The following is a 27,023-nucleotide window of genomic DNA, read 5'->3' as shown; positions in this document are numbered from 1 at the left end:
ATGCAGAGGCATTCAAATCAGAGTGGAAAGAAATCACTTCAGTCATCCATCACTCTACTTTAGGAAGCATCTTGGTTGTTGTGTTCTGTAAGGCTGCTGCATCATGCTTTTTCTCCAAACCGACTTTGCTATTTAGTGACTTTTTTCATGTTTCTCTTAAATTTGTTTGTACCAAAAATTCATACTATTATCAAATATGACCACCAAGCACTTTTGGACATCGGATCAACAGTTACTAACCTCGATTTCGACTGACTCAGCTGTTCTTTTGTTCATACCGGACATTATTCCTTTGTTTCATGGGGTACCAAAATGCAGCAGACATGCGGTAGATGGGCTGGCATCCTGGTTAGAGAAAATCAACCAGAAATCCCCTCTGTTTCATTGTCCAAATGTCCAGTCACGCGATAAAAAGAGCTTCATTCGAGAGTCTCCTATCAGAGAGACTTAAAAAGCTGCAATAGTATATGCCTCACAGTAACTTGGATGGCTCAATCTATGAACACGGAACAGTGGTTTCTCCATGCAGCAGCACGGTTGGACAACAGCAGCCTCAGGCAAGTCCAAAAGGGGAGGGGTCTGCCTTTTCCTAACAAGAACTGGTGGCCTGCTTCCAGTGTGGATGTCTCAAGCTTTTTCTCATCTGACATAGAATACCTCATGGTACCAAGAGAGTTCTCATCCATTATTATCATGGCTGTCTACATCCCTCCACAAGACAATACCACTTTGGCACTCAAACTATGACTCATGAACAAACGAGAAAGCACACACACCAAGGCAGCGTTTCACTAATTCATACAAGGCCCTCCCTCGCCCTCCCCTTGCCAAATCAGACCATGACTCTATCCTCCTGCTTCCTGTTTACAATCAAATGCTCAAACAGGAAGTACCAGTGATGCACTGAATACAGAAGAGGTCTGATGAGGCAGATGCGAGGCTACAAGACTGTTTTGCTAGTACAGACTGGGATACGTTCTGGGATTCATCTGATAGCACTGAGGAGCTTACCACATCAATCACAGGCTTCATCAATAACTACATAGATGACGTTCCCCGACAGTGACTATACATGTACGAACGTATCCAAATCAAAAGCCATGGATTACAGAAAATATCCATTCTGGGCTAAAAGGCTGGAGCTACTGCTTACAAGGAATGGGACACGGGCATGGATGCATACAAGAAAGCACGCTACGACCTCCAACGAGACATCAAACATGCAAAATGACAATACAGGAGGAAGGTGAAATCCTATTGCACCGGCTCCAACTCTTGTCGAATGTGGCAGGGCTTGCAGACGATAACAGATTACAAAGTGAAACCCAGCCGTGAGATGCCCAATGACCCAGAACTCCCAAACGAGCTAAATGCCTTTTATGCTCACGTCGAGGAAAACATAAAGTCCTGCCCCTGTTGTTCTGGATGACTGTATGATCTTGCTCTCCAGGGCCAAAGTGAGTAAAACCTTTAAACAGGTTAACACTCACAAGGCCACTGGGTCAGACAAAATACTAGGACGCATTCTAAGAGCATGCACAGACCAGTTGGCAAGTGTCTTCACTGACATTTTCAATCCCTTTTTGTCCTGGTCTGTAACCCTAACATGTTTCAAGCTGACCACCATCGTCCTTGTTCCCAAGAACACTGAGGTAACCTGCCTAAATTACTATTGCCTTGTAGTACTTTGAAAGGCTGGTCATGACACATATCAACAGCATCATCCCAAACATGCTGGACCCACTCCATACCGCCCCAACAGACCCACAGATGATGCAATCTCAATTGCACTTCATACTGCCCTCTGCCACCTGGACAAAATGGGAAATAACTATGTGAGAATGCTGTTCATATACAGATCAGAATTCAACACAAAAGTCCCCTCCAAGCTCATCACCAAGCTCGGAACACTGGGACTAAAAACCTCCCTCTGCAACTAGATCCTGGACTTCCTGACAGGCCGTCCCCATGTGGTAAAGGTAGGCAACACTTCCGCCAAGCTGACCCTCAACACGGGGGCCCCTCAGGGGTGGTGCTTAGTCCCCTCCTGTACTCCCGGTTCACCCATGACCTCGTGGCTTCGCACGACTCCAACACCATCATCAAGATTGAGGACGACATGACGGTGGTAGGCCTGATCACCGACTGCGATGAGACGGCCTACAGGGAGGAGATCGGAGACTTGGCAGTGCTGTGTCAGGACAACAACCTTTCCCTCAATGTCAGTAAGACCAAGAAGTTGTTTGTGAACTACAGGAGAAAGGGGGGAGCGCACGCCCTCATCCACATTGACAGGGCTGTAGTGGAGCGGGTTGAGAGTTTCAAGTTTCTTGGCGTCCACATCACTAAGGACTTAAGATGGTCCAAACAGACCCGCACAGTTCTGAAGAGTGCTCGGCAGCGACTCTTCATCCTTAGGAGGCTGAAAAGATTTAGCATGGGATCTCGAATCTTAAAAAAGTTCTAATGCTGCACAATCGAGCGCATCTTGACTGGTTGCATCATGACAAATTCACCGCCATCGACTGCAAGGCACTACAGAACGGGGCGGCAGGTAGCCTAGTGGTTAGAGCATTGGACTAGTAACCGAAAGGTTGCAAGATCGAATACCCGAGCTGACAAGGTAAACATCTGTCGTTCTGCCCCTGAACAAGGCAGTTAACCCACTGTTCCTAGGTGGTCATTGAAAATAAGAAATTGTTCTTAACTTACTAGCCTAGTTAAATAAAGATAAAATAAAAACAGAAGGTGGTGTGGACGGCCCAGTACATCACTGGGGCAGAGCTTCCTGCCATCCAGGACTTCTATATCAGGCAGTGTCAGAGGAAGGCCTGCAAAATGTGATACTGCCATCCAAGCAATAGACTGTTCACTTTGCTACCGTCCGGCAAACAGTACTGGAGAATCGGCTCTGACCAACAGGCTCCGAGAGCTTCTTCACCAAAGCCATAAGACTGCTAAATAGCCATAAGACTACTAAATTGTTAAGTTACCCGGTGTCAGTTACCCGGTGTCAGACAGGCACAGGAATACGTAATAGGGGGTTTTAATACTCCACCCAAAAATACAACATGCCATGAAAAGGCACGGGGACGAAGCCCATAAACAAAACAAGTATACAAAAACACAGGGAGCGAAAAAACAAAAGAGCGAGGTTAAACCTCTAATAAATACACGGGACGAGACCTGTAATAGCAAGTGCACAATAATACATGGGACGAGACCCGTAATAACGGGTACACAATACATGCAGCACGAAAGTAGAAACAACAAAGCATAGGTGCTCACAAGACCAATGGACATGGGAACAATAACCGACAAGACAATGGTGACCAGAGGGCACATATACACAATTTCTAATCAGGGATATTGGAATCAGGTGTGTGTAATGAAAGAGTTCAGTGACACCTAGAGGCCAGTGACGTAGACCTCCGGAACTGGTACACAGAATGAGCAGCAGTACCGGGGGAATCCGTGACACCCGGTATCCATGACACACATCTGCATTGACCTTATCTATACACACTCACAAGACTATACAGTGGGGGGAAAAAAGTATTTGATCCCCTGCTGATTTTGTACGTTTGCCCACTTACAAAGAAATGATCAGTCTATAATTTTAATGGTAGGTTTAAATGAACAGTGAGAGACAGAATAACAACAAAAAAATCCAGAAAAACGCATGTCAAAAATGTTATAAAATGATTTGCATTTTAATGAGGGAAATAAGTATTTGACCCCCTCTCAATCAGAAAGATTTCTGTCAGTGGCCAAACTGATGGGACCCTCCTCTTTTTAAGAGGCCAGTGGGCAAACGTACAAAATCAGCAGGGGATCAAATACTTTTTCCCCCCACTGTATATGCTCACTCACTCACTCACACTACACTGACAGTCTCTCACAAAATCCACACACAATCACATACACTACAAAAGCACACACTCATCATACGCTGCTGCAACTCTGTTCTTTATTGTTACACTTATTATTATCTATCCTGATGCCTAGTCACTTTACCCTGCCTTTATGTACATATTGTATCTACCTCAAATACCTTGTACCCTTGCACATTGATCTGGTACTGGTACTCCTTGTATATAGCTTAATTCTTGTATAGTTTATCCTCCTCTTGTGTTATTTGTATCTTTATTTATTTTTTCTGCATCGTGTCAAATTTGTATTCATGTTTCATGTGAACTCAAGAAAATATTTTTTGGCAATACAAGGTGCGAATATTAGAGATTCAAAACCATTATAGGTCTTAGTGAAAATAAACAGCGTACCATCCTGTTAGTATGTGTACAGTATGATAAGGCTCTTTTCTATCCATAGCTTTGAAGATCCTCTATTATAGCGCGATTGACAATTATAGGCAATGTTCCCGTGGTCGCGGAGACTGAATTCATGATAAATGCTGCATATGTCTGCTCATTCAGAAATTCCCGTAAACATTTTCCGCGGATCTTCAGCGATACATCCATGATTACGGATTGAATCCAGCCCTTACACTATGGATTCCCGCTAGCTTAACCATGCCTCAGACTTTTGCTTTGGCTAAGGTGGTTGTGAGCTTAGTCATTGCTCACATGACAAAATCCATGACACACAAGTGCCTACCTAAAGCCACTCTGGCAGCAGAGGCATCATAGTTGATCCAGAAGGAGACCCAGGAGAGGATTGTGATCAGGATAGAGGGCATGTAGGTCTGCAGGATGAAATAGCCAATGTTCCTCTTTAGCTTGAAGCTGAGGGAGAGTCGGGGGTAGGATCCTATACGGAGAGAGATAAAGAAATAGACATTGTCAATGTTAGATGACACAAGACTAACATACATACATACAGGTGGTGGGTCTCCTGGGCTTGTTTGACCCTTGTTGTGTAAGACACTGATATTTCCCTCTGTCCTCTCATCCGGATCTGTTTCTATTGACTTTACTTTGCTTTATGCCTGACTCCTGAGGCTCTCTACATTATACAGCTAACAACCTATTCCTGACAAAGGCTGCTTGAATGGTCCCACTCCCTGTTGTCCTCTCCAATAGCACTGTTGGGGAAATACTCAGCAGAAAAAAATCCTGGTTCTGGCTTTAACTGTGTGGCATCAGCGTTCTCTTGCATTATCAGTTATGCCTATATCTATATTTATGTAGAGAGGGGTTCTTTGCCTGCCTAGGAAAGCCCTCTATTTTTGCTTATCTAAGCTTTATTTGAAATAAACCCAGTAGGCTGTTCTATGGTACTCTAGCATTACTTGAACATGCTTATATTTTTGTGTCCTTGGGGATTGGGTTGTATTTTGATTATGTTGTATTATTCCATTAAAATGGCAGGCGAGGGACCGTTAGAGCTTCATATCAAGAAGGATCCACGGTATAAGGAGCTGAGGAAAAGCTAAACAGCAGGTGCAGGAGGAGAAAGATGAATGTATTACAGAGTGGGCATAAAAACGCCTCTGGCACACATCTCCAGTGAGTAGTTCACAGTTAGTGGTTGTGAGTTTAGTGTGCAGCGCACGGAAAATAGAGATGCAGGAAGGCTTTCCTCGAGGACTACTGAAATAGTGGGGTTGTTACGGTTTCAGAGGGGAGGTGTTACAATCTTGTTAATAGAGCAACAAGGGCATTTTTCTGTCCTTATCACAACATAGGGGGTTGTATTGGATGAGTGCCAACCATTTCTGCCGATGTGTACTTCTCCATGTGACCTGATGGTCAGTCCTTACTAATCTCAGCGTGCTGCTGTAGAAAATGGGAATCCCCCATCCTCAATGCCTAAGCAGTGCAGTAACAGCAAATAAAGAAACATATGAGCTATAACTACTATACATTCTCTATGCATCAGAAAACATTGGGTTTACCAGTTAATGGGGACACATGAGCTCTGTAATTGTTTGACTTACTCTGCGTCATTGTATTGCTCCAATCCCAGACCCTCTATATACAATACCATTGTACTCCTGCCTGCATGACAAATTCATAAATACGAAAATGTAAGATTATGAATAAATCATTCCATCAAACCATTTATTTTTAAATAACACATGAGCATGCTCCGTTTCTGAGGGCAGGAGTGGCCCCCTTTCTGCCTGTGGGACTTGTGCCAGTTCGGCTGAAGCGGGAATGTCCCACATTCGTTCCGGCACCGCCACGGAGTCTCCCATCCACCTCTCTCCCTGGACCCACCATCACTCCTCCCCCTTCACAGAAGCCTCACTCTCTTCCCACCTCCCCCTACAGTGAGGGAAAAAAGTATTTGATCCCCTGCTGATTTTGTACGTTTGCCCACTGACAAAGAAATTATCAGTCTATAATTTTAATGGTAGGTTTATTTGAACAGTGAGAGACAGAATAACAACAAAAAAATCCAGAATAACAACAATAAAATCCAGAAAAACACATGTCAAAACTGTTATAAATTAATTTGCATTTTAATGAGGGAAATAAGTATTTGACCCCCTCTCAATCAGAAAGATTTCTGGCTCCCAGGTGTCTTTTATACAGGTAACGAGCTGAGATTAGGAGCACACTCTTAAATGGAGTGCTGCTAATCTCACTTTGTTACCTGTATAAAAGACACCTGTCCACAGAAGCAATCAATCAATCAGATTCCAAACTCTCCACCATGGCCAAGACCAAAGAGCTCTCCAAGGATGTCAGGGACAAGATTGTAGACTGGAATGGGCTACAAGACCATCGCCAAGCAGCTTGGTGAGAAGGTGACAACAGTTGGTACGATTATTCGCAAATGGAAGAAACACAAAGGAACTGTCAATCTCCCTCAGCCTGGGGCTCCATGCAAGATCTCACCTTGTGGAGTTGCAATGATCATGAGAACGGTGAGGAATCAGCCCAGAACTACACGGGATCATCTTGTCAATGATCTCAAGGCAGCTGGGACCATAGTCACCAAGAAAACAATTGGTAACACACTATGCCGTGAAGGACATAAATCCTGCAGTGCATGCAAGGTCCCCTGCTCAAGAAAGCACATATACATGCCCGTCTGAAGTTTGCCAATGAACATCTGAATGATTCAGAGGACAACTGGGTGAAAGTGTTGTGGCCAAATGGGACAAAAATGGAGCTCTTTGGTATGAACTCAACTTGCCGTGTTTGGAGGAGAAGGAATGCTGCCTATGACCCCAAGAACACCATCCCCACCGTCAAACATGGAGGTGGAAACATTATGCTTTGGGGGTGTTTTTCTGCTAAGGGGACAGGACAACTTCACCGCATCAAAGGGACGATGGACGGGGCCATGTACCATCAAATCTTGGGTGAGAACCTCCTTCCCTTAGCCAGGGCATTGAAAATGGGTCATGGAAGGGTATTCCAGCATGACAATGACCCAAAACACACGGCCAAGGCAACAAAGGAGTGGCTCAAGAAGAAGCACATTAAGGTCCTGGAGTGGCCTAGCCAGTCTCCAGACCTTAATCTCAAAGAAAATCTGTGGAGGGAGCTGAAGGTTCGAGTTGCCAAACGTCAGCCTCGAAACCTTAATGACTTGGAGAAGATCTGCAAAGAGGAGTGGGACAAAATCCCTCCTGAGATGTGTGCAAACCTGGTGGCCAACTACAAGAAACGTCTGACCTCTGTGATTGCCAGCAAGGGTTTTGCCATCAAGTACTAAGTCATGTTTTGCAGAGGGGTCAAATACTTATTTCCCTCATTAAAATGCAAGTCAACTTATAGCATTTTTGACATGTGTTTTTCAGGATTTTTTTGTTTTTATTCTGTCTCTCTCTGTTCAAATAAATCTACCATTAAAATTATAGACTGATCATTTCTTTGTAGGTGTGCAAACGTACAAAATCAGCAGGGGATCAAATACTTTTTTCCCTCACTGTATATGCTAAATGACCTGGAAATAGAATGCATGTGCCAGCCTGTCAGAGAAGATCCAATGTCAAAGCTATGTGCAATCAGGGAAGATCTGAACCTCTAACTGACCTATAAAGGGATGCACTTTACCAGCTGACCCATTGCCACCCCACACACTTCCCCATGTTCCTTGCACTGCACAGTGGGGGGCAATGGACTGGCCTGTGGCATTACGGGAAACCAGCTAGACTGATGTAACATGGCATTTTCTGGAAATGCTAAGTGCTCTTACTCAGAAACAGGCCAGAGATAACGTTGTGAGAGGAGCAGTTTTTGTCTGCTCGGCAGTCCTTTGTATCTGTACCTAGCTATGGTGATAAGTTAATGAGAGAAACTTCATTTATGGGCATTTGGGGCATAACACATCACCTGTAGAGAAGACAACATTCTTGGAGATGAGTTTGTGGTCCACAATGGAGAACTGGGGGAGTTCTATTCTCTCCACCCCCGTCACAGCGTTGTCACCTCCTCGCCAGTAGAACTCTATGTCATCAGTGGTGTACCCATCTGAGGAAGGGAGAGAGACAGGGCATTTGATGAAGAACAAAGGAGGAAACTGCAAGTCAGAAATTTAATTAATGTGTATGTGTCTGGAAGGATTATTAATTCAACATGAACACTTGTAGGCACACAATCATCAATTAGGCATACAAATAATGTGTTGACTGAATCATTACCATTGTAAATACTGTAGTGTAAACCTAATATGTCTACCACTTGGATCGATACTAATACACTCTCCTATGTATTTATTTGGACAGTGAAGATAAAACATTTAATTTGGTTCTATATTCTAGTATTTGGGGTTTAAGAACACATTTTTTATATGAGGCGACGGTACAGAATGTCCTCTTTTATTTGAGGGTATTTTCATACATATTTTTTTTACCGTTTAGAAATGAAAAGTACTTTACTGTATGTATCTCATACCCCCATTTGAAGGTGTCATAAGTATTTGGCCAAATTCACTTATAGAGTATTACATTTAGTCAAATGTTTACTATTTGGTCCCATATTCCTAGCACGCAATGATTACATCAAGCGTGTGACTACAAACTTGTTGGATGCATTTGCAGTTCACTTTGGTTGTGTTTCAGATTATGTTGTGCCCAATAGAAACTAATGGTAAGTCATGTGTCAGTGTCATTTTGGAGTCACTTTTATTGTAAATAAGAATAGAATATGTTTCTGAACACTTCTACATAAATGTGGATGCTACCATGATTATGGATAATAAATATCATATCCCCCAAAAATGCTAACCTCCCCTGTTATCGGTAATGGTGATCTTTGTGAATATGTAACTTTCTCACTCATTGTTAGTCATGATTAATTTATGATTATCTGTAATCATGGTAACCATTCACATTAATGTAGAAGTATTCAGAAACATATTGTGTCTACAAACACAAGTTTGTAGAGTCACACGCTTGATGTAGCCATTAAGTACTAGGAATATAGGGACCAAATACTAAACTTTTGACTCAATTTAATAAACTATAATTGAATTTGTCTAAATACTTATGAGACATTCATATAGGCGGACTAGATATATAAAGTGCATTCCTTTCTATGAAAATACTCTCAAATGAAAAGCTACGTTCGGTACTATCGCCTCATAATTATAAAACATTTGATCTGAAATCCAAAATGCTGGAGTATAGAGACAAATAAAAAAATGTAGCTTCACTATCCAAATAAATATGTAGGGGAGTGTACACTATAAATCAAAAGTATTTGAATTCCCCTTGGAATTAGTGGATTTTGATATTTCAGCAACACCCGTTGCTGACAGGCGATGAAAATTGAGCATGCAGTCATGCAATCTCCATAGACAAATATTGGCAGTAGAACGGCCTAACTGAAGACCTCAGTGACTTTCAACGTGGCACCATCACAGGATGCCACCTTTCCAACAAGTCAGTTCCCTGCTAGAGCGGCCCCGGTTAGCTTTAAGTGCTGTTATTGTGAAGTGGAAACGGCTCAGCCGCAAAGTGGTAGGCCACACAAGCTCACAGAACGGGACCACCGAGTGCTGAAGCACATAACAAAAAAAAATCTGTCCTAGGTTGCAACACTCACTACCGACTTCCAAACTGCTTCTGGAAGCAATGTCAGCACAATAACTGTTTCTTTGTGAGCTTCATGAAATGGGTCTCCATGGCCGAACAGCCGCACACAAGCCAAAGATCACCCTGCGCAATGCCAAAAGTTGGCTGGAGTGGTGTAAAGCTCGCCGCCATTGCACTCTGCAGCAATCTCTCTGGAGTGATGAATCATGCTTCACCATCTGGCAGTCCGACAGATGAATCTAGGTTTGGTGGATGCCAGGAGAATGCTTCCTGCCCCAATGCATAGTGCCAACTGTAAAGTTTTGTAGAGGAGAAATAATTTGTTCCAGTGAAGAGAAATCTTAACACTACAGCATAAAATGACATTCTAGATAATTCTGTGCTTCCGACTTTGTGGCATCAGTTTGGGGAAGGCCCTCTCCTGTTTCCGCATGACAATGCCCCCGTGCACAAAGCGAGGTCCATACAGAAATGGTTTGTCGAGAATGATGTGGAAGAACTTGATTGGCCTGCACAGAGCCCTGACCGCAACACCCCAGAACACCTTTGGGATGACTTGGAACACCGGTTGCAAGCCAGGCCTAATCACCCAACATCAGTGTCCGACCTCACTAAGGCACCCAACATCTAGTGGAAAGCCTTCCTAGAAGCGTGGAGGCTGTTATAGCAGCAAAGGGGGACCAACTCCATATTAATGCCCATGATTTTGGAATGAGATGTCCGAGCAGGTGTCCAGTAGGGCTGTGGCGGTCATGAAATCTTGTCAGCCGTTGATTGTCAAGCAAATAACTGCCGATCTCACGGTAATTGACCATTAATTAACATAAACTGGCTTCCACGCATAGCCTACAAGCCACTGACCCAGACCTTTGGAAAATTTACATTTTAAAAAGTCTACATGTAGACTACAGTCTACATTAATATAGCCTACATTATCACAATAAATTCATTATTTATTTTAGACAGGTCTAAAGAAACATGATATGAAGAAAATATTGTCTATTTCAGAAGAACGGAATAGCATACTCTGAGTTGTCCTTATGTTAGGCCTTGATCTGCCTATGCAGTGGGCTTTACTAGTTCATTTAGCAGACAAGATTTGCTTAGAATTCCATGCCATTATTTTATAGTATGAAGAATACAGTTGAACATGGCTGAATAAAATAGAAAGGATGTTTTCTCTAAACGATTTCGGTTGGAGTATGTGCACATACGCCTACTCTGTGTTGAGTGGTTAACGAAGAAACGTTTCCTCCTATATGCTTAATTTAAAGTTATTTATGCAACTTTAGTTATGATACAAACAGTGGGCTATGTGTTTAGATTTTTTATACATTCTAAGGCTGCATGATGCAACTGTAATGATGATTTGAAAAAAGTTGCATGAAAGGCATGAGCTCTGCTTTGTTTCTTGCACAGACTGTTCACACTTCATCAGTCTCTCATTCACAATTTGACAAGCACTTGACAATGCCTTGAATTTCCCTGCGGCATCCCCATAGTGTGGCCGTAATGCCCCCTAAAGAAATACTTGCATTTTGCGGCCATTGGCCGTTGTGCCCTTGGGCTGAATATAATAATTATAATTCCCTACTCCCAGCTGTGTGTTCCGAAGCACCTCTCACTCACATGGCTCTCTTAGATATCTCAATTCTTATTAGTCAATGCCCGTTACATGTTTGGGTTCTTTTCACAGGCATCTATCTCAGCTCCGAAGAAGGCTACAAGTGAAGACAGACACATCGGGGACACAACTATGCGTCCTCTTATCAAACTCCGAGGCGCATATTGAAGATGTTATCCTCTCTGGGCTAGGCGGGACGAATTCGTCCAACCTACGCAACAGCCAGTGTAATCCAGTGGCGCAATTTTCAAATACCTTAGAAATGCTATTACTTAAATTTCTCAAACATATGACTATTTTACAGCATTTTAACCTGTTAGGGCTAGGGGGCAGTATTGACACGGCTGGATAAAAAACGTACCCGATTTAATCTGGTTACTACTCCTGCCCAGTAACTAGAATATGCATATAATTATTGGCTTTGGATAGAAAACACCCTAAAGTTTCTAAAACTGTTTGAATGGTGTCTGTGAGTATAACAGAACTCATATGGCAGGCAAAAACCTGAGAAGATTTCATGCAGGAAGTGGCCTGTCTGACAAGGTGTCGTTCTTCTTGTCTCTGTTTATTGAAGAGTGAGGATCTTAGCTGTACCGTGACACTTCCTACGGCTGCCATAGGCTCTCAGAAGGCGGCAAAATGCTGAATCGTGGCTTTGCAGGCTCTGGCTGAAACAAAGTAGCGCGTTTGGGTAGTGGCTCGTTACAGTACTGTGAGACTCAGGCTCGTGCCCGCGTCGACCGAAAGCTTTGTTTTCTTTCCTCTGTTTAGCTAAATGGACATTCCCGGTCGGAATATTATCGCTTTTTTATGAGAAAAATTGCATAAAAATGGATTTTAAACAGCGGTTGACATGCTTCGAAGTACGGTAATGGAATATTTAGATTTTTTTTGTCACGAATTGCGCACGACCCTGATTTACCATTTCGGATAGTTTCTGGAACGCACGAACAAAACGCCGCTATTCGGATATAACGATGGATTATTTTGGACCAAACCAACATTTGTTATTGAAGTAGCAGTCCTGGGAGTGCATTCTGACGAAGACAACAAAAGGTAATCAAACTTTTGTAATAGTAAATCTGATATTGGTGAGTGCTAAACTTGCCGGGTGTCTAAATAGCTAGCCCGTGATGGCTGGGCTATGTACTTAGAATATTGCAAAATGTCCTTTCAACGGACATAACGAGTGCATAGAGGAGTTCTGTATCTATAATTCTTAAAATAATTGTTATGCTTTTTGTGAACGTTTATCGTGAGTAATTTAGTCAATTGTTAGCAAATTCCCCGGAAGTATGCTAGTTCTGAACGTCACATGCTAATGTAAAAAGCTGTTTTTTGATATAAATATGAACTTGACTGAACAAAACATGCATGTATTGTATAAAATAATGTCCTAGGTGTGTCATCTGATGAAGATCATCAAAGGTTAGTGCTGCATTTAGCTGTCTTCTGGGTTTTTGTGACATTATATGCTAGCTTGAAAAATGGGTGTCTGATTATTTCTGGCTTGGTACTCTGCTGACATAATCTAATGTTTTGCTTTCGTTGTAAAGCCTTTTTGAAATCGGACAGTGTGGTTAGATAAAGGAGAGTCTTATCTTTAAAATGCTGTGAAATAGTCCTATGTTTGAAAAATTGAAGTTTTTGTATTTTTGAGGAATTTGTCATTCGCGCCACGCCTATCATTGGATATTGGAGCAGGTGTTCCGCTAGCGGAACGTCTAGATGTAAGAGGTTGATATTCCCATGATGTCAAGCAAAGAGGCACTGAGTTTGAAGGAAGGCCTTGAAATACAACATTTTTACATTTTAGTCATTTAGCAGACACTCTTATCCAGAGCAAGTTACAGTACTGAATGCATACATTTCATTTCATGCATTTGTTTTGGTACTGGCCTCCCGTGGGAATCGAACCCACAACCCTGGCGTTGCACACACCATGCTGGCGTTGCAAACACCATGCTCTACCAACTGAGCCACAGGGAAGACCGACCACAGGTACACCTCCAATTGACTCAAATGAAGTCAATTACCCTATCAGAAGCTTCTAAAGCCATGACATCATTTTCTGGAATTTTCCAAGCTGTTTAAGCTATGTAAACTTCTGACCCACTGGAATTGTGATACAGTGAATTATAAGTGAGATAATCTGTCTGTAAACAATTGTTGGAAAAATTACTTGTGTCATGCACAAAGTAGATGTCCTAACTGACTTGCCAAAACTATAGTTTGTTAACAAGACATTTTTAGAGTGGTTAAAAAACAAGTTTTAATGACTCTAACCTAAGTGTATGTAAACTTCTGACTTCAACTGTACTTTCTGAAGGCACGATACATGTATATGTAAGTGTGAGAGTGTGGTGTGAGCAAGCGGGTAGACCGCTGGGCTGATCTATGACAGGATTATTCAGGAACTCTCCCACTGCCTCATTGATTAGTCCCATGCAGGCATTCCCTCTCTCTTCCTCCTCTCTCCTCTCCTCCTTCAGCTTTCTCCTCATAATTACTACTGGTGACCTATTTAGATGCTATAAATAATTAAGTCACTCAGAAACTGGTTTTACCATATTATGTTCAGAATGTGTTCTAATTTCTGGATCATCCTGTACAAAAAAATTGATTGGTGCTCATATCCCACAATGTGTGAGCTTTAAAAGAGCAGATTACTACACAATGGTATGTGTTTAATTGGAAACATGTGGGATAGGCTATTTCCAAAAGACTGTTAAGAGCTATTTGCTTTTAGGATATCATATTTAGTTAATAAAGCATACAGCATATTATTACGTGAAGTTTGCAATTATGAAATCAAAGTTAATTTGCAATAACCAATACGTTATTATCATAGAGCATACACAATAAACATAATTTCATCCCTTGCTATAGAGATGTCTAGATCTGGCCGTTGCTTGGTTGGTTGAGCTTATCTGATCCACTTAACTCCATTGTTTCAATGTCATTGAGCCTGACTTTGCTAATTATATTTAGCCTCTATTTTCTGTTACATCACTGCATTTTGCTTGGATGGATCCCAATGCAGAATCGGTGGTGCACAATAACTGAAGGGAGGAAATGGGGGAGAGAGGAGAGGGGGAGAGGAGAAAACTCCCTGCCTTTCCACATAGGCTCAGAATTCCTTGTGCAGTGGATTGCTCCAGACCCGATCCAAGAATTAAACCATGTCCTTGGTTGAAATAAATAAAATTCCCTCTTGATAACATAGTGTGTGTCACGTCCTGACCAGTAAAAGGGGTTGTTTGTTATTGTAGTGTGGTCAGGGCGTGGCAGGGGTTGTTTGTTTAGTGTCTTTCGGGGTTTTGGTTTATGTTCTGTTTTCTATTTCTATGTGGGTTTTCTAGTTTTTCTATGTTAGTTTTGGGAACGACCTCCAATTAGAGACAGCTGGTTGTTGTTGCTTCTAATTGGAGGCCATATTTAAGTGGGTTTATTTTCTCTTGTGTTTGTGGGTGGTTGTTTCCGTGTATAGTCTGAGCACCTTACAGGACTGTTTTCGTCGTTTGTTTTGTGTAAGTGTTTTGTTTGGTTTTTCTTCAATAAAAGGAAGATGAGCATTCACATACCTGCTGCGTTTTGGTCTACATACAACGACGCTTGTGACAGTTGGAAATATAATAATAATAATAATACTGAAGCTGTTTAACTAGGGCTGGTCATGTCCTAGGCCCATCTGACTGGAGGCATTTTATACAGCTTATAAAAGAAAGTTGTACAAGAAAGAAAAGAAAGACATTTCTTATAAAATTAAGAAAATAAAGAAATTGATTTGTTTTATTGTTCCAAGGAAGGAGGCCTTTGTCAGAGTGTGGTAGGGGAAACTATATATGGACTTTACTAATAATATACTGTACCTTGACTTCAAAATAAACATTTTGGTTCAAATCAAACGTTCAAATGTGTCTCTGTTAGGGGATCAAACTTGAGTAGCATTGAAATAAAGTGACAAGTGAATCCTGGGGGTATACTCTCTTAAGGTAAAATCCTAACTTGAGAGATGCGCTTGACTTTGAATTTTGTGTAAATCATGAAAATCCTAAACGAGGATGGATATCAGTTAGTATTAGTTAGTAGTAGCCGAAGCCTCAGTAAAGTCAGTAAAGTATGCATTGAGTCAACGAGAGTTTCAGACATACCAAACAAAGGTCTACACAGGTAGACTTAAACGAAAATTCCACACCAAAATTATATTTTGGTATTTATTTCATTAGTCCATTGTTGACACAGTCCCAAAATGTTTTCCTTGTCATCAATTAAGTTTTCCAAATATGTAACTTTCAAAACACAGAAATCATCCCTATATGATGCATTTTAAGAGCTATTTTATTGTTTTAACCATGTTTTGAGGCTATATAGTGTTAACAATTACTTTGTTTATAAACATTGGAGTAAAACAAGCTTACATGAATACTGCATTTTGGGTTGTGATGGGGTATAAAAGTTGAACTAAGCTCATGAGGCATTTGTAAGTTATATTCTTCCAGGATCAATGGGTATACAGTGCTTTTAGAAAGTATTCATACCCCTTGACTTTTTCCACATTTTGTTGTGTTACAAAGTGGGATTAAAATATATTTATTTGTAATTTTTTGTCAATGATCTACACAAAATACTCAGTCAAAGTGGAAGAACAATTCTAACATAAAATAAATAAATTAATAAAAACACTAACATATCTTGATTAGAGAAGTGTTCAACCCCCTGAGTCAATACATGTGAGAATCACCTTTGACAGTGAATACTTTCTAGGTAAATCTCTAAGAGCTTTCCACATGTGGATTATGCAACATTTGTCCATTATTCTTTTCAAAATTCTTCAAGCTCTCTCAACTCTCTCAAATTGGTTGTTAATCATTGCTAGACAATCATTTCAGGTTTTGCCATAGATTCTCAAGCAGATTTAAGTTAAAACTGTAACTTGGCCTTTCAGGAACATACACTGTCTTCTTGGTAAGATTTTGCCATGTGTTTTAGGTTATTGTCCTGCTGAAAGGTGAATTAATCTCCCAGTGTCTGGTGGAAAGCAGGCCGAGCCAGGTTTCCTCTAGGATTTTGCCTGGGCTTAGCTAATTTATTTTTTATCCTGAAAAACTCCCTAGCGTTAATGACTACAAGCATACCCATAACATGATGCAGCCACCACTATGCTTGAACATATGGAGAGTGGTACTCAGTAATGTGTTGCATTGTATTTGCTCCAAACATAACACTTTGTATTCGGGACACATTTTCAGCAGTATTACTTTAGTGCCTTGTTGCAAACAGGATGCATGTTTTGTAATATTTGTATTCTATACAGGCTTCCTTCTTTTCACACTGTCAATTAGGTTAGAATTATGGAATAACTATAATGTTGTTGATCCGTCCTCAGTTTTCTCCTATCACAGCCATTGAACTCTGTTACTGTTTTAAAGTCACCAATGGCGTCATGGTGAAATCCCTGAGCGGTTTCCTTCCTCTACGGCAACTGAGTTAGGAAGGACGGCTGTATCTTTGTAGTGACTGGGTGTATTGATACACCATCCAAAGTGTAATTAATAATGTCACCATGTTCAAAGGGATATTCAACGTATGATTTCTTTCTTTTTTTACCCATCGACCAATAGGTTCCCTTCTTTGCCAGGTATTGGAAAACCTCCCTGGTCTTTGTGGTTGAATCTGTGTTTGAAATTCACTGTTCGAGTGAGGGATGTTACAGATAATTGCATGTGTGGGGTACAGATTTAGCCAGATGCTTAAAGCACGTAGCTATGTTAATTTACATCGACTAGATGGCAGTGTCACGTTAAGAGACCCAGAAATAATGTGTGCAAGCGGTTATGGGATTGCGCCTGAGTAGTGTGTAAGAGTGAGAGCAAGCAATTACACTGGAGATGTCACGTCCTGACCCTGGTATGAGGTCATTTTTCCCTAGCAGATTGGTCAGGGCATGACAGGGGGGTGTTTTGTCTATGTGTTTTGGGTTTTCTGTTTTCTATGTGGGTTGTCTAGAGTTTCATTCTATGTTGTCATTTTCTATGTTGTGGCCAGGTGTGGTTTCCAATCAGAGGCAGCTGTCTATCGTTGTCTCAGATTGGAAGCCATACTTAGGCAGCCTGTTTTTCATGGGGTTTTGTGGGTGGTTGTTTCCGTTTAGTCTAGTGAACCTGACGGGACTGTTCTCGGTCGTTTGTTGTTTTGTTGTTGAAAGTGTCTTCATTAAAGTCAAAGAATGAGCACTATACACGCTGCGCCTTGGTCTCCATTCAACGACCCCTATGACAGGAGAGCTGTTTAAAATCCATCATGGGTTCAACATTACTTAAATGGTTAAATAAGACTTTGTGTTTTGCTCTTGTAGCGGAATATATCATATTTCGCATCATCTGCAGTGTGGTTAGGGTATCACGTGGACAGTGTGTTTTTAAGTTTTCATATTGTTTTATGACATTTATTTAGTCCATACAACTTATTATGTGACTTGTTAACTTCAATGGGCTAGGTGGGACATTAGCCTCCCACTTTATTCAACAGCCAGTGGAATCAAGTGGCGCGAAATACAAATACCTCAAAAATGCAATCATTTCAATATTTCAAATATAATTGCCCCTTTAACTGGAGAGAGCACAGGAAAATCAGAATCAAAATCCAAAACAGCTGATGCATATTCCCCCTACATGTGCTTGGGAGGTTCTTCTTAAACATGACTAAAATTCATGTTTGATACCGTTGGTTCAAAGCTACTTTAATCTTATTCCTGGTGTCCAATTAAAAGCTTGGCTCTAAAGTCTGGCAGTGTGCAGTGAGCTATCTATCTTCAGCTCAGCAGGTTGGCAAACGTGCAGGAGCGGCAAAAGGAACATCTAAGGCATGAAATAAACTCCAGTGTACAAACTGTTCAGACCCCAGAGGACATTTGTGGTTTCTGAAAGAGGATATCATAGCAGTGCTGCTCTATACGTTGTGCACCGCTGGTGCAGAAAATGTAACTATTATTTGGTGGAACATTGAGATGATAATTTCATAATTTCACACTGACAACAGCGTAAAACCACCCCAATAATGTGGCATCTCAACTTTTGCCAAGACATCTTAGAAAGAAAAACAGCATGTAGGTGGAGAGATAAGGCTGGTATGTGGGTCTACTTGTGGCATTATGCGCTCGAACACAATATATGTTCTCCAAATGGTACACAGGTGTAATTTAATCTCTCTTTCTCTCAAAATAGGTCATTTCAATGCTTCAAAGTTGTCAGAGAAAAAAGCAATGTACTCAAGGTTGTCTGGACAATGATTACATAATGATATTCATAGACTTATTTTAGAAAAAGGTGTTCAGAAAGAAGCAAGATGTAATCTAATCTACTGCACCTACATGTGGCACTGGCAGCTCAATTTAAACAGTGTAGTAGTCCATACAGTATGCTTTATTAACAAAGGTCTGTGTATGTACTAAACTATGCAACTACTATAACATGCCTATATGACTGCAGGAGTTTGACATTGTTCAACAGGGCCCTAAGCAAGATTGTATTTTTTTTTTTGACTCTCTTGCACTGGCTCTCTGCACATTCACTGGACTCTACCCGCACACTCCAACACAAACACACACACACTCACACTACTTACGCTCACACACACAAAAAACATACACACCCATGCATATTGATACAACACACACACACACACACACACACACACACACACACACACACACACACACACACACACACACACACACACACACACACACACACACACACACACACACTGCCATATTAGACACTCTAATGTACTTGTCCTCTTGCTCAGTTGTGCACCGGGGCCTCCCACTCCTTTCAGAAAAAAAGTTATTTGTTTCTGGCTATTTTGAGCCTGTAATCGAACCCACAAATGTGGATGCTCCAGATACTCAACTAGTCTAAAGAAGGCCAGTTTTATTGATTCTTTAATCAGTACAACAGTTTTCAGCTGTGCTAACATAATTGCAAAAGTGTTTTCTAATGATCAACTAGCCTTTTAAAATGCTAAACTTGAACTAGCTAACACAACGTGCCATTGGAACACAGGAGTGATGGTTACTGATAATGGGCCTCTGTACACCTATGTAGATATTCCATAAAAAATATACCGTTTCCAGGTACAATAGTCATTTACAACATGAACGAAGTCTACACTGTATTTCTGATCCATTTTATTTGATTTCAATGAACAAAAAAATATGCTTTTCTTTCAAAAACAAGGACATTTCTAAGTGACCACAAACTTTTGAATGGTAGTGTACATTTTGGGAGGGGGTTGGAGGCCACCTAGCGGCCTGGGGCCCTAAAGTCGTTTGTGCCTGGAGCCGGCCATGTTGTTGAATAATACAGCCCACGGTTATCGCTTCCCAGATATATGTTATGTGGACTACTGCACTTACTACAGCCCAGAGTTACATACATAAAAAAAAACTATAATATTTCACCTTTATTTAACCAGGTAGGCAAGTTGAGAACAAGTTCTCATTTACAATTGCGACCTGGCCAAGATAAAGCAAGCAGTTTGACACATACAACAACACAGATTTACACATCGAGTAAAACAAACATACAGTCAATAATATAGTAGAAACAAAAGTCTATATACAAAATGAGTAAATGAGGTGAGATAAGGGAGGTAAAGGCAAAAAAGGCCATGGTGGCGAAGTAAATACGATATAGCAAGTAAAACATTGGAATGGTAGATTTGCAGTGGAAGAAAGTGCAAAGTAGAAATAGACATAATGGGGTTCAAAGGAGCAAAATAAATAAATAAATAATTACAGTAGGGGAAGAGGTAGTTGTTTGGCCTAAATTATAGATGGGCTATGTACAGGTGCAGTAATCTGTGAGCTGCTCTGACAGCTGGTGCTTAAAGCTAGTGAGGGAGATAAGTGTTTCCAGTTTTAGAGATTTTTATAGTTCGTTCCAATCATTGGCAGCAAAGAACTGGAAGGAGAGGCGGCCGAAGGAGGAATTGGTTTTGGGGGTGACCAGAGAGATATACCTGCTGGAGTGCGTGCTACAGGTGGGTGCTGCTATGGTGACCAGCGAGCTGAGATAAGGGGGAACTTTACCTAGCAGGGTCTTGTAGATGACCTGGAGCCAGTGGGTTTGGCGACGAGTATAAAGCAAGGGCCAGCCAACGAGAGCGTACAGGTTGCAGTGAGGGTAGTATATGGAGCTTTGGTGACAAAACGGATGGCACTGTGATAGACTGCATCCAATTTATTGCGTAGGGTATTGGAGGCTATTTTGTAAATGACATCGCCGAAGTCGAGGATCGGTAGGATGGTCAGTTTTACGAGGGTACGTTTGGCAGTATGAGTGAAAGATGCTTTGTTGCGAAATAGGAAGACAATTCTAGATTTAACTTTGGATTGGAGATGTTTGATGTGAGTCTGGAAGGAGAGTTTACAGTCTAACCAGACACCTAGGTATTTGTAGTTGTCTACATATTCTAAGTCAGCACAGTCCAGAGTAGTGATGCTGGACGGGCGGGCAGGTGCAGGCAGCGATCGGTTGAAGAGCATGCATTTAGTTTTACTTGTATTTAAGAGCAGTTGGAGGCCACGGAAGGAGAGTTGTATGGCATTGAAGCTCGTCTGGAGGGTAGTTAACACAGTGTCCAAAGAAGGGCCAGAAGTATACAGAATGGTGTCGTCTGCGTAGAGGTGGATCAGAGACTCACCAGCAGCAAGAGTGACATCATTGATGTATACAGAGAAGAGTCGGCCCAAGAACTGAACCCTGTGGCACCCCCATAGAGACTGCCAGAGGCCTGGACAACAGGTCCTCCGATTTGACACACTGAACTCTATCGGAGAAGTAGTTGGTGAACCAGGCGAGGCAATCATTTGAGAAACCAAGGCTTTTGAGTCTGCCAATGAGGATGTGGTGATTGACAGAGTCGAAAGCCTTGGCCAGGTCAATGAATACGGCAGCACAGTATTGTTTCTTATCGATGGCGGTTAAGATATCGTTTAGGACCTTGAGTGTGGTGGAGGTGCACCCACGACCAGCTCTGAAACCAGATTGCATAGTGCAGAAGGTGCGGTGGGATTCGAAATGGTCGGTAATCTGTTTGTTGACTTGGCTTTCGAAGACCTTAGAAAGGCAGGGTAGGATAGATATAGGTCTGTAGCAGTTTGGGTCAAGAGTGTCCACCCCTTTGAAGAGGGGGATGACCGCAGCTGCTTTTCAATCTTTGGGAATCTCAGACGACATGAAAGAGAGGTTGGCTAGTAATAGGGATTGCAACAATTGCAACAATTTCGGCAGATCATTTTAGAAAGAAAGGGTCCAGATTGTCTAGCCCGGCTGATTTGTAGGGGTCCAGATTTTGCAGCTCTTTCAGAACATCAGCTGAATGGATTTGGGAGAAGGAGAAATGGGGAAGGCTTGGGCGAGTTGCTGTGGGGGGGTGCAGTGCTGTTGACCGGAGTATGGGTAGCCAGGTGGAAAGCATGGCCAGCCGTAGAAAAATGCTTATTGAAATTCTAAATTATAGTGGATTTATTGGTGGTGACAGAGTTTCCTATCCTCAGTGCAGTGGGCAGGTGCTCTTATTCTCCAAGGACTTTACAGTGTCCCAAAACTTTTTTGAGTTTGTGTTGCAGGAAGCAAATTTCTGCTTGAAAAAGCTAGCCTTGGCTTTTCTAACTGCCTGTGTATATTGGTTTCTAACTTCCCTGAAAAGTTGCATATCACGGGGGCTGTTCAATGCTAATGCAGAACGCCACAGGATGTTTTTGTGTTGGTTAAGGGCAGTCAGGTCTGGAGAGAACCAAGGGCTATATCTGTTCCTGGTTCTAAATTTCTTGAATGGGGCATGCTTATTTAAGATGGTTACGAAGGCATTTAAAAAAAATAACCAGGCATCCTCTACTGAAGGGATGAGGTCAATATCCTTCCAGGATACCAGGGCCAGGTTGATTAGAAAGGCCTGCTCGCTGAAGTGTTTCAGGGAGCGTTTGACAGTGATGAGTGGAGGTCGTTTGACCGCTGACCCATTACGGATGCAGGCAATGAGGCAGTGATCGCTGAGATCTTGATTGAAAACAGCAGAGGTGTATTTAGAGAGCAAGTTGGTTAGGATGATATCTATGAGGGAACCCGTGTTTACGGCTTTAGAGTGGTACCTGGTAGGTTCATTGATCATTTGTGTGATATTGAGGGCATCAAGCTTAGATTGTAGGATGGCTGGGGTGTTAAGCATGTTCCAGTTTAGGTCACCTAGCAGCACGAGCTCTGAAGATAGATGGTGGTCAATCAGTTGACATATGGTGTCCAGAGCACAGCTGGGGGCAGAGGGTGGTCTATAGCAGGCGGCAACGGTGAGAGACTTGTTTTTAGAGAGGTGGATTTTTAAAAGTAGAAGTTTAAAATTGTTTGGGTACAGACCTGGATAGTAGGACAGAACTCTGCAGGCTATCTCTGCAGTAGATTGCAACACCGCCCCCTTTGGCCGTTTTATCTTGTCTGAAAATGTTGTAGTTAGGGATGGAGATTTCAGAGTTTTTGGTGGTCTTCCTAAGCCAGGATTCAGACACGGCTAGGACATTCGGGTTGGCAGAGTGTGCTAAAGCGCTGAATAAAAAAAACTTAGGGAAGAGGCTTCTAATGTTAACATGCATGAAACCAAGGCTATTACGGTTACAGAAGTCATCAAAAGAGAGCGCCTGGGGAATAGGAGTGGAGCTAGGCACTGCAGGGCCTGGATTCACCTCTACATCGCCAGAGGAACAGAGGAGGAGGAGGATAAGGGTACAGCTAAAAGCTATGAGAATTGGTCGTCTAGGACGTCCGGAACAGAGAGTAAAAGGAGCAGGTTTCTGGGGGCGATAAAATAGCTTCAAGGTATAATGTACAGACAAAGGTACGGTAGGATGTGAATACAGTGGAGGTAAACCTAGGCATTGAGTGATGATGAGAGAGATATTGTCTCTAGAAACATCATTGAAACCAGGTGATGTCATCGCATGTGTGGGTGGTGGAACTGAGAGGTTGGATAAGGTATAATGAGCAGGGCTAGAGGCTCTACAGTGAAATAAGCCAATGCATTATACATGCATTATAGAGAAGCCGGGAAGAAACCACTGCCCACCATGAGAACGCCAGTCTCATCACACTACTACTCCCGGGAGAGAACAAGTCTGCGCCAAAGACGTATTTCATTACAATCAAATTAATATGAAGACATAGGGGCATATTAATGGAACAATTTATAGGAGAGTAACTAATTGCATCACAATAATTGTATTGTGCTTGTTAAGTGCTCTCACAATAATGATTTGAGTAATTAAGTGTTGGATATTTATTATTGCTTACAGACATATAATGTATCTTGGACAGTGTACTGTATACAGGTGCCCTGTAATTACCCCTCTCTTTACCCAGTCAAAATGTAATCATGTTTCTGATTCTTCATTCTCTCTTCCCTTCCATCTTCTGAACCTGACAAAGCTTCCATCTCACAATATGTGATATCTTCAGAAGCCATCTGAACTACATATATGCATGCATCAGCTCTGACAGGCATGAAGAGAAATACATACAGTGCATTCGGAAAGTATTCAGATCCCTTTACTTTTCCCACATTTTGTTACATTAAAGCCTTATTCTAAAATGGATAAAATAGTTTTTTCCCCTCATCAATCAACACAGAATACCCCATAATGACGAAGCAAAATCAGGTTTAGATATTTTTGCACCAAAGAAAACGGCTGTCACGTCCTGACCAGCAGAGGGCGTAATTGTGTTAGTTTTGGTCAGGATGTGGCAGGGGGTTTGTGTTTGTTAAATGTTGTGTGGGTGATTGGACTCCCAATTGAAGGCAGGTGTGTTGAGTTGCCTTTGATTGGGAGTCCTATATAGTAGTGTGTGTTTTTCTTTGGGGTTGTGGGTAGTTGTTTTTGCACTGCGTTTAGTTAGCCTGCAAAACTGTTGCTGTCTTGTTTATTGTTTTTTCACCGTGGATGCTTTACTCTTTTTGAATTAAACTATGAGTATCCACATACCCGCTGCGCCTTGGTCCATTTTTGAAGACAACTGTTACAGAACTACCCACCACAAAAGGACCAAGCAGCGGAAGAGGAAGGAGCCACAGGAGTACAACGTGATGGACCAATGGACGTGGGAACAAATCCTGGACAGAGAGGGACCATGGACTCAGGCTGGGGATTATCGCCTCCCGCAGTGGGAGATTGAAGCGGCGAGAGCAGAGAGGCGATTCTATGAGGAGAGAGAGAGCGCAACGAACAGGTGGAGGCAGCCAGGAGAGCAAAGGCAGCAGGTAAAGGGAGCGAACGTTATGCTGGAACACGGCTGGCGAGGAAGCCGGAGAGGCACCCCCAATAATTTTTTTGGGGGGGGCACACGGGTAGTTTGGCCAGGCCAAGGAAGAGCCGTAAGCCAGCTACCCGTGATTACAGGGAGGTGCGTATGAGGTGGAGGGCGCCATGTTACGCTGAGGTACGCACCATCTCACCTATACGTACGCACAGGCCAGTCCACCCTGTACCAGCGCCCCGCATGTGCCAGGGTGAGGTGAGCATCGAGCCGGAAGGGGTGATGCCAACCCTGTGCTCAAGACCGCCAGTGCGCCTCGAGGGTCCGGTGTTTCCCGCTATACGCACTAGCATGGAGGTGCGTGTCTCCAGGCTGGCACGTCCAGTACCAGCCCCATGCAGGCGTCTAGTGCATCAGCCCAGCATCGCCAGTCAGGAGTCGCCAGCGCTGCCCGCCAGTCAAGAGTCGCCAGAGCTGCCCGCCAGTCAAGAGTCGCCAGAGCTGCCCGCCAGTCAAGAGTCGCCAGAGCCGCCCGCCAGTCAAGAGTAGCCAGAGCCACCCGCCAGTCAAAAGTCGCCAGAGCCGCCCACCAGTCAAGAGTCGCCAGAGCCGCCCACCAGTCAAGAGTCGCCAGAGCCGCCCGCCAGTCAAGAGTCGCCAGAGCCGCCCGCCAGTCAAGAGTCGCCAGAGCCGCCCGCCAGTCAAGAGTCGCCAGAGCCGCCCGCCAGTCAGGAGCCGCCAGAGCAGCCCGGCAGTCAGGAGCCGCCAGAGCGGCCCACCTGCCCGGAGCCGCCAGAGCGGCCCGCCTGCCCGGATCTGCCAGGGCGCCCCGCTTGTCCTCCGGCCCAGCCCGAGTGGCCCGCCTGTCCTCCGGCCCAGCCCGAGTGGCCCGCCTGTCCCCTGGTCCAGCCCGAGTGGCCCGCCTGTCCTCCGGCCCAGCCCGAGTGGCCCGCCTGTCCCCTGGTCCAGCCCGAGTGGCCCGCCTGTCCCCCGGCCCAGCCCGAGTGGCCCGCCTGTCCCCCGGCCCAGCCCGAGTAGCCCGCCTGTCCTCCGGCCCAGCCCGAGTGGCCCGCCTGTCCTCCGGCCCAGCCCGAGTGGCCCGCATGTCTTCCGGCCCAGCCAGAGTGGTCCGTCTGCCAGGGTCAGCCCGAGTGGCCCGTCTGCCCAGCGCCTGTCCACCGAAGTGGGTGACCCGAAGGTGGAGCGAGGTCCACGTCCTGCACCTGAGCCACCTCCAGGATAGGTGGGTTGGGGAGGGAGGGTGTAGCACAGTGCCAGCCACCCTCCCTTCCCTCCCTTATTGTTTAGGGGGATATTTTTTTGTTTGGGGGTTTGTTTTTTCTTTTAGGTGCATTCCGGGGTCTGCACCTTGAGGGGGGGGGGGGGGGGGTACTGTCACGTCCTGACCAGCAGAGGGCGTAATTGTGTTAGTTTTGGTCAGGATGTGGCAGGGGGTTTGTGTTTGTTAAATGTTGTGTGGGTGATTGGACTCCCAATTGAAGGCAGGTGTGTTGAGTTGCCTTTGATTGGGAGTCCTATATAGTAGTGTGTGTTTTTCTTTGGGGTTGTGGGTAGTTGTTTTTGCACTACGTTTAGTTAGCCTGCAAAACTGTTGCTGTCTTGTTTATTGTTTTTTCACCGTGGATGCTTTACTCTTTTTGAATTAAACTTTGAGTATCCACATACCCGCTGCGCCTTGGTCCATTTTTGAAGACAACTGTTACAGCTACAAGCTTGGCACACCTGTATTTGGAGAGTTTCTCCCATTCTTCTATGCAGATATTCTCAAGCTCTGTCAGGTTGGATGGAGAGCATTGCTGCACAGCGATTTTCAGGTCTCTCCAGAGATGTTCGATTAGGTTCATGTCCGGGCTCTTGCTGGGCCACTCAAGGACATTCAGAGACTTGTCCTGAAGCCACTACTGCGTTGTCTTGGCTGTGTGCTTAGGGTCATTGTCTTGTTGGAAGGGGAACCTTTGCCCAGTCTGACGTCCTGAGCGCTCTGGAGAAGGTTTTCATCAAGGATCTCTCTGTACTTTCCTCCATTCATCTTTCCCTCGATCCTGACTAGTCTCCCATTCCCTGCAGCTGAAAAACATCCCCACAGCATGATGATGCCACCACCATGCTTCACAGT

At 43.4% G+C, this 27,023-nt stretch overlaps 1 protein-coding gene across 1 annotated transcript in view; it reads right to left on the bottom strand.

The window, feature by feature from the left end:
• LOC106567507 (gamma-aminobutyric acid receptor subunit beta-2) overlaps positions 1–27,023 on the bottom strand; it is a 95,441-nt gene that overhangs the window by 12,654 nt on the left and 55,764 nt on the right. Inside the window, exons 6-7 of the mRNA XM_014136818.3 lie at positions 8,253–8,390; positions 4,618–4,770 (exon numbers count right to left, since the gene is read on the bottom strand). Coding sequence (XP_013992293.1) covers positions 4,618–4,770; positions 8,253–8,390 — 291 coding nt within the window. The remainder of the gene's footprint in view (positions 1–4,617; positions 4,771–8,252; positions 8,391–27,023) is intronic.

The sequence above is a fragment of the Salmo salar genome, chromosome 13, assembly GCF_965601325.2.
Source record: "Salmo salar chromosome 13, fSalSal1, whole genome shotgun sequence".
NCBI classification, from domain to species: domain Eukaryota; kingdom Metazoa; phylum Chordata; class Actinopteri; order Salmoniformes; family Salmonidae; genus Salmo; species Salmo salar.
The sequence above is the reverse complement of the archived record's forward strand: the minus strand, read 5'-3'. Positions and strand labels throughout refer to the sequence as shown.